The sequence below is a fragment of the Notothenia rossii genome, assembly GCF_949606895.1.
Source record: "Notothenia rossii genome assembly, chromosome: 10".
Classification (NCBI taxonomy): Eukaryota; Metazoa; Chordata; class Actinopteri; order Perciformes; family Nototheniidae; genus Notothenia; species Notothenia rossii.
This window is the reverse complement of record NC_136908.1, coordinates 45,153,966-45,163,349: the sequence shown is the minus strand read 5'-3', so window position 1 is coordinate 45,163,349 and position 9,384 is coordinate 45,153,966. Positions and strand designations below refer to the sequence as shown.

The window sequence follows — 9,384 nt, the reverse complement described above, 5'->3', positions numbered from 1 at the left end:
TAATAATAATAATAATAATAATAATAATATATACGAATAATAATAATAATAAAATAAATACTGATAATACTGACATAAAATAAGTCCTGAGATTGGTAAATATGTAATGTGTGTGTCAGTTAACTTACATTCTATAAAGGTGACAAATAATATCTGTGCTAGAAAATGTGGATTTAAAAGAGCAACATTGAGGATATATTGAGCCTGCAGTTGGTGAAATAAAGCTAGCGGTCTTTTAGTAAAATATCCCTAAAATAATACCATTAAATATCAAAGGAGGACAAATGGAGTGTTTCATAATCATAGTTTTCTTATTGACAGTTCAAATTTCTTCTTTTTTTTAATTGAATTTTGTATTTTTACCTTACAAAAATCTTTTGATATTCAAGGAAGTCAAAATCGAGGCAGGACAAGTGGCTTTTTAAGTGCTCTTTTGCAAGCTGAAACCGCCGCTGAAATGTCTCTTTCTGAATCTACAGCATGTTCCACCTGGAGTACGGACATTTCAATTGGATCTGTATAGCAGGAATATGAAAGACAGTGATTTCATCAGATATAAAGAAACATATCTAACATCTTGTCCTTTTCTCTCCCCTCCCCAGGCGGCCTATAACCTTGCCAACGTGGCCTGTAAGTGCCACGGGGTCTCGGGGTCCTGCAGTCTGAAGACCTGCTGGCTCCAGCTGGCCGACTTCAGGAGTGTGGGCGAGTTCCTGAAGGAGAAGTATGACAGCGCGGCGGCCATGCGCATTGGACGCAAGGTATACAAACATAACGCATAGCAGAGGAAGAGTCACGAACAAAACCCTGAAACAATCATCTCACACAAGCTGTCTCTTTCCACTTCTAACAGGGCAAGCTGGAGCTGGTAGAGAAGCGCTTCAACCCCCCCGGCCCGGAGGACCTGGTCTACACGGACCCCAGCCCGGACTACTGCCTCCGCAACGAGACCACGGGGTCCCTGGGCACGCAGGGCCGCCTCTGCAACAAGACCTCGGAGGGCATGGATGGCTGCGAGCTCATGTGCTGCGGCCGAGGGTACGACCAGTTCAAGATCTACAAGCACGAGCGCTGCCACTGCAAGTTCCACTGGTGCTGCTACGTCAAGTGCAAGCGTTGCTCCACCCTCGTAGACCAGTTTGTGTGTAAATAGCACACAAGCGGATGGTGGGGGGGAAGTTAAGTCTGAATTTTCAGGGTTTTGTTCAGGATAATTTAAGACTTAAGATCCATTTTTTTTACCCTGCTCCATTTATGTCACCTGCTGTGTTCCATCTAGAGGAAAGCAGCTGTGTGTCTGTGACTAGCACAATGATGCATAGCTACAGTGGATGGGTAAAGATTTAGAGGTGGACAAAAGGAGGAAGCACAGAGGAATGGGATTTGTTCCTCGCTTTTTGAACAACTTTTTATTTGATCAACTGAGATTCCCCCTGCATAATATCCTGATCACAACCCTGAGTGAAGGAGGAAAGCAAAGAAGGACTAAATGGATGAAGGATATAAAGGACAAATGGACACCTATGACCAGTGTGATAAAAGATGAAATAAATATATTAATAAATAATAAATGAATATACAACTCTGATTGTTATTTAAAGAGACTCAAACAAACTGCAGGCACACTTTGGACCCATACAACTCACTGGTTCAGGAGTCATCAAAGTCCTCTTGGAGCTTGAAGCCATGTGAGGGCTGAGCAGTGTCCCTGTGTCTTTCTTGGAACTTCAACCCTGCAAGAGAACTTCCTGCAGACGTGAGGTGTGCTGATGTGTGGGAAACATGCTCACAGAGGACACCCGAGATGTCCAGACTGACACGAAAGGATGGAATCGAGGGAAAAGGTTCAAGTACAATGAGAAGGACTTTATGATGATTTGTCAACAAAACACTTAATCCTCCAGGAGACACATGTTAGAGCAGACCTCCAGCAGCTGTGACCTGACCGTGTGTCTGCGCAGGTAATGAGGCTCGCTGGTTGCAGCCATCTTGGCTCCACGAACATTTAAACAACGGCGTCCTTCATCTGACAGTGAAGAGAGCGAGGCCTCCATCAGTGAGATGCATGCTCTCTCTGCCTTAATGAACCGCACTAAGAGACACTGCCAGTGGACCTGTTGATCTCATGTTGTTATGCAGCTTGTCAACAAAAAGCCCTGTGGGGTCGACTCTAACATTTTATAATTCTGTATTACCATGAATTTTGCAAGAATATTTTAAGTGTATAATCTAATCCAATCAATAGCAACCATGAAGATGACAGAGTGGACTGAAGAGGACTGAACATGCTGTGGGAAATGAATGTTTGAACATGGAAAAACAGAAAGACTGCAATTTATTACTACTTTTAAACAAGTAGTAGATCAGAGAAGAAGGTATATTTTATTATTGTGTTTCATTTTCTGTTTTCTATGTTTTATACCTGAGTATTATTGTGTATTCTTTTGATAAACTAGTCTTCAAAAACAAAGCTTTGTGCTGTTCTTGAGTCTGCTGCAGTTCTTTTGGAAAAGTTTGATCCCCGCCGGCGTTTCTTACAAACGACAGACACGTCTTAGTCATTTCCAGGATGTTTGGGAAAATGATGCTGCAGTTGCTAAAAGGAGTGAAGTCGTACAGTAGTGCCATTGAAAACAACTATGCCAACATTATAAATGACACATAATTGGACTAAGTAATTCTAGTCTGAAGCACTGGCTTAATGTCTCTTATGGTGGTTTGTATACTAATATGCATTATTTTTCTACTACAATATGATGAGATGACAATTGTGCACAACTGGCTTTTACAAACAACCCTTAACTGATTTTGATGAATGGCCTCATAATTGTATTGCATCAAAGCATGACATAAAATGTAGCAACGAAAAACACTGTCACATCCTAAATCTGCAGTGATGAAATGTGTAGCTCACAGTCATGGTTACACAGGTGTGTACTGAGACCAACAATCCCACGACTTGTAGCTGCTTATAATTGGATTAGACAACTGAGCAGAGCGGCATGAGGACCCTGTGGTACTGCCTCTGTCTGTGTGATTGTTGTTTTTGTCTTTGTGTGGAAGGACAGTGCATCCTGGTGGTGTCTCTAATCCTTGTCACCTGACAGCCATCCGCTGCGTGATGCTGCTAACTTCATTGTGCTCACCTCTAAAACAAAGGTAATGTTATCTTTCTTTCACAGCGCCATTTCTTGCTCTTTTTCGAGAATGTTCCCATGTTTTCCTTATCATTATAATGTAGTTGTTATGTCTGTTCCTGTGCAGGTGGAGGACTGAGGATGTTGGCGCTGATTTCACCATCACTCTGTCTGCAGCTTTGGTGCCTTAAGTCGATCTTGTACATTTGGCATCATTCTCAGGAACAAACAAAAAAACATTCTTTTTTATTTTTTACATCAACTTCTCAGTTCTTACATTTAGCCCTAAGGAAGCAACACAATAATACAAATACATTTCTATTCAGCCCCCTCCATCACCTTGAAGTTTGACTTGTCTCTTCATGTGTTTGATGAAATGAGTTGTCCTGCAGCTTAGACTTTATTATAAATATTCTCTCATCTTTCTTTTTACAGCGTTTGCTCTCAGCTAAGCAGCCGAGTAGGACGAAAAATGTAGCCACACAAAAGTGTGTGTGCATCTGTGCGCAAACCAGCCTGAGACCCTAGTAGAGCTTCAGGAAGAGTCCTGATCCGACCCCTGGTCTTACCTGCAGGAATGCTGTGTGTTCTGCCAGCTGCTTTATAATGACCCAAAGCTGCTTAGTGGCATGAATTGGCCATTTTGCAGTTGGATTAAATGACTGCTAGACGACATATTTTCTGATACCCATGCAGTTTTTCGGCATTGAACAATTAGCAGTAATTCCTCCACAGCCTGCTCTCCCATATGTTAGCAGGAGAGGAGCAGCTCCCTCTGGGTCCAGCAGGGGGAAACAACAACATCTAAAACAGACTGGATGTTGCCCCAGAAGAACCCTTGAGTGCAAATATGTTAGGATGTCATTGGGGTCAAGCATCTCCCTTTTTTTCCTTCTCCTTTTCTGTCTTCTTGGAAACACACACAGAGCTCAAAGAGCCAGTCTATCCCTGATGCTCAGCCACTGATGTGTAAGGTCATTCATCCATATATATATAGGCCTATATATATATATATATATATACGTATATATATATATATATATATGGAGGAATTACATATGCAGCTTGTATATATATACAAGCTGCGGCTGGAGCAGAATGGACTGCTCAGTTCCAGTAAACCAGAATAATTCTTCTCAATTCTGTAATTCTTGGGATGACGCTGTAGATTCAGTAAATGTACTGAGAGTTCAAAGTTGAACACTCACATCACTTTATTCACACTGATAAATAGATTTTGCACTTTATTAACCCTCTCTCTGGAGAGATCAAAGAGGATGCAAATAGTTGTTATTTATGCCATAATCCTGTTTTCAACATGTTTAGAGTGTTAATGGCTTTAGTTGTATCTCTTGAAAAATATACTTATATAAAAGTATAATCCGGGGTTATTCCTTTGCAAAAACACTTGCTCATGCAAACAACAAAATTAAAATGTTAACCCTCCTGTTATCCTTGGGGTCGATTTGACCCCATTCAATGTTTAACGTATCTAAAAAAATGGGTCACATTATTTGTTTTGCTTAGTATTTCATGACTTTTCCTAATTTAGTGAGGACTGATGGGTAAACGTAAAATGAACATGAAGATCTTTTTTAAATGTCCTGTATGCGCTTTGTACGCATCAGTGTTCCTTAGGGTCAATTTGACCCCAGGCTGTTTTAGGAGTATAAAACATATACAAATGTCAATATTTTACACATATTTGTGTTGATTGTGTAGGATGATATTGAGGTGACTATTACATGCAAATGTATCATTGTAAAAAAAAACTACCCTCTGCTTTAGTCATTGGTCCTTTAACAACATCAAAAAGATCTTATTCTAACATTTTATTTCAGTCAGTGAGATTTTATGGTGATTTATATATTTTTCACACATAATAGGAATTCTGGATGTATAAAGGGGTCTGTAGGGGGGAAGATTGGGGTAATGTTTTATTTAAAAGGTTATTTAGGTAGTCAACTAAGATACCTAAAGCACCAGAGACAATTTGGAATGTGATCATTGTCTTGAGTTTTAAACTACTGGGGTCAAATTGACACCAGAGGTTACAGGGTGTAAAGTCAATCTGAGGATAACAGGAGGGTTCATCTTCATCTGCGAACTAAATCCATTAATGGCGCTCACATCAAACCACTTTAGGGAATTCAGAGCAGCGACTAGACAAAGTTATTAAAAATGAACAGTGACACCAAATATGCAAAGAGTCACTCCAGGCTTCATGAAAAGTTTGGCATCATTTCTGAATCATTACATGCAGCAGGTGAAGACATTCAAAGTCAACACTGAGCACCAATGAATGAAAAGATATTCTTGTTTTTAAGCAATAAACCATTTCCTGGACCGTATTATTAATATTAACTCAGAATTATTTTCTTGTCAAACATTTCCATGACCTGTGAAAGAGAGAACAAGGTGTGCTCGTACCTGTTCCCTTCTCTTCTGTCACGCCCTGTTTGAGTGGTGTGTTTGTGTGGTTGCGTGTGTGTATTAAATCAGGGGGTTGGTGGGCATATGTGGGATCTTCGTATTAAATCGGGACTGGTTTTGCCTGATGTCAGGTGTGGTCTACCTGCTGTGACTTGTGGAGGCCATTATCTCAGCAACACACAACACCAACACACCCTTCACAACTAATGGAAGGTATATTGGAAATAATGATGTTAGAGCAAGAGGAGTGATGTGTTACCATATTTATCTATGGTTATTCTATCATTTTTCATTGTATATATTTAAATGTGTTTTCCTCTGTGTGTTTGAACTACACCTCCGATGTTGTGTATAGATAGAAAGCATCACACATATTTTACACACTATGTTTGTAGAGACATTGAACTGTGCATGGTTACCATTTCTTTAACTGAGTTTTAAATTATCCATAAAGCAGCCAATTATGCTTTGAAGCTCCAGTTGGTACAGAAGCTAATATCTAGATGATCACATTCCCCCAGGAAGATGTCTGCACATATACTCCCATATACACACAGATAGAGCAACAAAGAAACATTGAAATGCTGGGTGAGCAATGTGTACATGGTGCAATCAGAAATCCAGGTTATGCAAACACGCTGCAATACTCTGACATTCGCAATGCCAATGCATGTTGAATATTCACTGTGGAGCTGAAGGTCTTTGGTGTGAGCAGAGACTCCAGATGTTGAGAAGCATATCAGATCATGTGCTGGCTGTAATAAAAAATAATATGATTCAGAATCTGCAATCAATGTCATTCTCAAACTCTACACTTATTTAAATCTTAAGATGAAACAGAATATTAACTTGGATGATGCAATTAGATGACATTTTTTAACTTCCAATCAGACTGAGAAATACAAATGACCATGATGCTGGCAAACAGGTTGTCATTCAGTATCATCTGCTGTTACCAGGAGAAATAAGGATAACTGAGACAAATTCCTAAAAAAGAGCATTTTAAAGCTATCCACTTCGTATGCTGTGACTTCAGGGAAGATCTTTTTAACCAAACCATCGAAGACACAATGTGCCTTGTCACAGAACTCTAGAAACACAGAACTTTTATATATTTAAATGTGAACCTTTAGGGTGGACTTTTTAAACAAACTCTATGCCGGCCAACCAGTTCAACCGATAAGCTGAAAAAATACTGGCTTAGTCAATAAAACAGTGCGTTGAGTAAATAATGAGCATGTATCAAATCATTTTTAACACATTATAAGTTAACGAGAAGCTGTCATGAATAAAAAATACTGTACAGCTTGGTACACTTTGACAATGTGTAGAAATATAGGGCAGTCACATGCAGTTCTTGTATCTTATTATATAACTTTAATTAAACCAATTTGTTATCTTGTTTTTTGATATCTCAGAGTACAGTTAAACCCTTACACTGTCCTTTCAGATCAAATGAAATACAAATGTGCACTCATCATTTACGAGTTTTCAATGAGGTAAGGTGCGATAAGATAAACCTATTTCCCAGGAACACACACAACAATAATCGGGTCAAAGTACTGACATAACGGCACACTGTCTCAGCAGAGATACCACTATCTGCTTCAGAACACCAATGGCAGCTGGGTTTTCACATTTTTTAGAGGCCACCTCTTCCAAAAGGTATTTCTGAGGCCTCCTCTGCCCTGAAAACAAAAGAAACACTCTATGTGTTGAAAAAGTTATTGAGCGTGTTTAGTGTTTAAACCTGGTGAACCAGACCAATGAAACTGCTGAACTGTGCTGAGTTCACCCAGCTGCCACAGCCTTGCATCACAATAAATCAATTTACACAATCATGCAATCAGAGTTAACTAGCGTCGAGTGTGTGTGTGTGTGTGTGTGTGTGTGTGTGTGTGTGTGTGTGTGTGTGTGTGTGTGTGTGTGTGTGTGTGTGTGTGTGTGTGTGTGTGTGTGTGTGTGTGTATGTGTGTGTGTGTGTGTGTGTGTAGGCCCAGGGAGCAGAAAGGGCAGAGAGCAGGTGATCTGATAGTGGTGTGTGACTCTCAGTATGAAGCCATTTTATCCCACTGCACCTCCCATATGTTTTATTCATCCTGTATACTGTAGCTGCGTATCACATGGTGAGGATTTATGACCGATCTGCTAGACTTACTTATGAATATATAATATTATATTGTAAATATGTTAGTAGTAGTACAACTACAGAATCACTTGTTGTTTTAGATGACATCATAAAAGAAACATGTAGGGGGAGAAGGGGGTAAGTTGTGCCAGTGGGTAAGTTGAACCACCCCCTGTAACCAGGCAACGCCTTATAGTTGTAATCACGTAACCAGAAATTATGCAAGCTCGTCCCATTTCAAATTGCCTGTGAAAGAGGCAATCTCTCCCACTCATTGTGGTCTGGTAAGTAAACATTTTTAAAAAAAAAACGTTTTTTGCTTGTCAAAGTAAATGTTCTAGATGTCAGCTATATCGGCTGTCATGTAAAACATTTTTTATCCAGGTTTAAACACATATATTGTATATGTTGATGTGTTGCAGCGTATTAAACCATGTGAATCATTAAGCTAAAGATGACTCTGAATTTTAATGCTAGGCTATTTTTTCTAAAATGGTGGCTATGGGGTAGAGTGAACAATGGGCCTTGGGGTAAGTTGAGCCAGTTTTTCAATGGAGAAATGAATGAAAGTAGGCCAAGTTGATAATAAGAGCTCATTGTAGGCTACATTCAAAGTTGAATTCACCCTGTGTTTGATTGGTAAGATGTATGAAATTGTATCACCATTTGTATGATTACTTTTCCTTTTAAAAGAAAAAACAATCAATTCAATCGAAATTTATATTAAAAATATTTGAAAAGCTAAACTTGTATTTGGTTTGTTATTTATTGTTTATAGTTACCTTTAACCCTTGTGTTATGTTCACATTTCGCACCCTTTGGCAAAGTTTGGGTCAAATTGACCAGGGACATATTTCAGGGTTTGAAAAAAATACAGAACTAAATTCACCATGCACAATTCCTTATATATATTGTCTTTAACTCATTCCCCAACAATATAAATGAAATATATGATTAGTTTTTGAAAATACTCTTTGCTAGATCAATTGTAACAATGGAAGTGTCTATCATTTTTTGTGATAAAAATGTAATTTATGTAAAAAAAAAATGCACTGTAATAAAAACTAGGTTTACATTTTGCTCATGCTTTTCTAGGACAAATGTAAATGAAACATTTTTTCATTAATGTTTATTATTTTTAATCTGTCATATAATAATCAAAGCCCTGAAGGAAATAAAGCAATTTAACAGCAATTGAAACACAAGAACCACACGTCCAAAAGTATTTGGCTGTGAAATATATAGAGATGATGAAACATCCATATAAATGAGATAGAACAGATATAAACACAAAGCAAATAAAAACAATTAACAGTCACTATTCATAAAATCCAGTATATCCGAAAAATATATTGATGAAGTGACGCTGCAGAACATCAGAGTCAATGGGCAAGTCCGACCTCACAGCTGGCTGTGGGGGTCTTCCAGAAGCTGACTGTGGGGGTCTTCTTGCGGCTGGCTGTGGGGGTCCTTCAGCGGCTGGCTGTGGGGGTCTTCCAGCAGCTGGCTCTGAGTCAAGTTCATCTTCCAATTTGCTGTCAAATTCTGAGTTTACCTCCACATTATCCTCATCTTCAGAAATGTCTTCCTGTTCCACTTCACCGTGTTCTTCTAATGCATTCCACTCACTCTCATCCATTATTAGCTCCAAGGCTCTCTGAGCAGAATATCTTTTGGCCATTTTGT

The 9,384-nt window shown here is 39.0% G+C and overlaps 1 protein-coding gene across 1 annotated transcript in view; it reads left to right on the top strand.

The window, feature by feature from the left end:
- Window positions 1-2,470, top strand: part of LOC307022774 (protein Wnt-5b-like) — a gene marked incomplete at its 5' end in the record, with an annotated part of 15,982 nt that extends 13,512 nt beyond the window's left edge. Inside the window, 2 exons of the mRNA XM_079655667.1 lie at window positions 603-761; window positions 854-2,470. Coding sequence (XP_079511793.1) covers window positions 603-761; window positions 854-1,153 — 459 coding nt within the window. The 3' untranslated portion in view covers window positions 1,154-2,470. The remainder of the gene's footprint in view (window positions 1-602; window positions 762-853) is intronic.
- Between the last annotated feature and the right edge of the window lie 6,914 nt (window positions 2,471-9,384).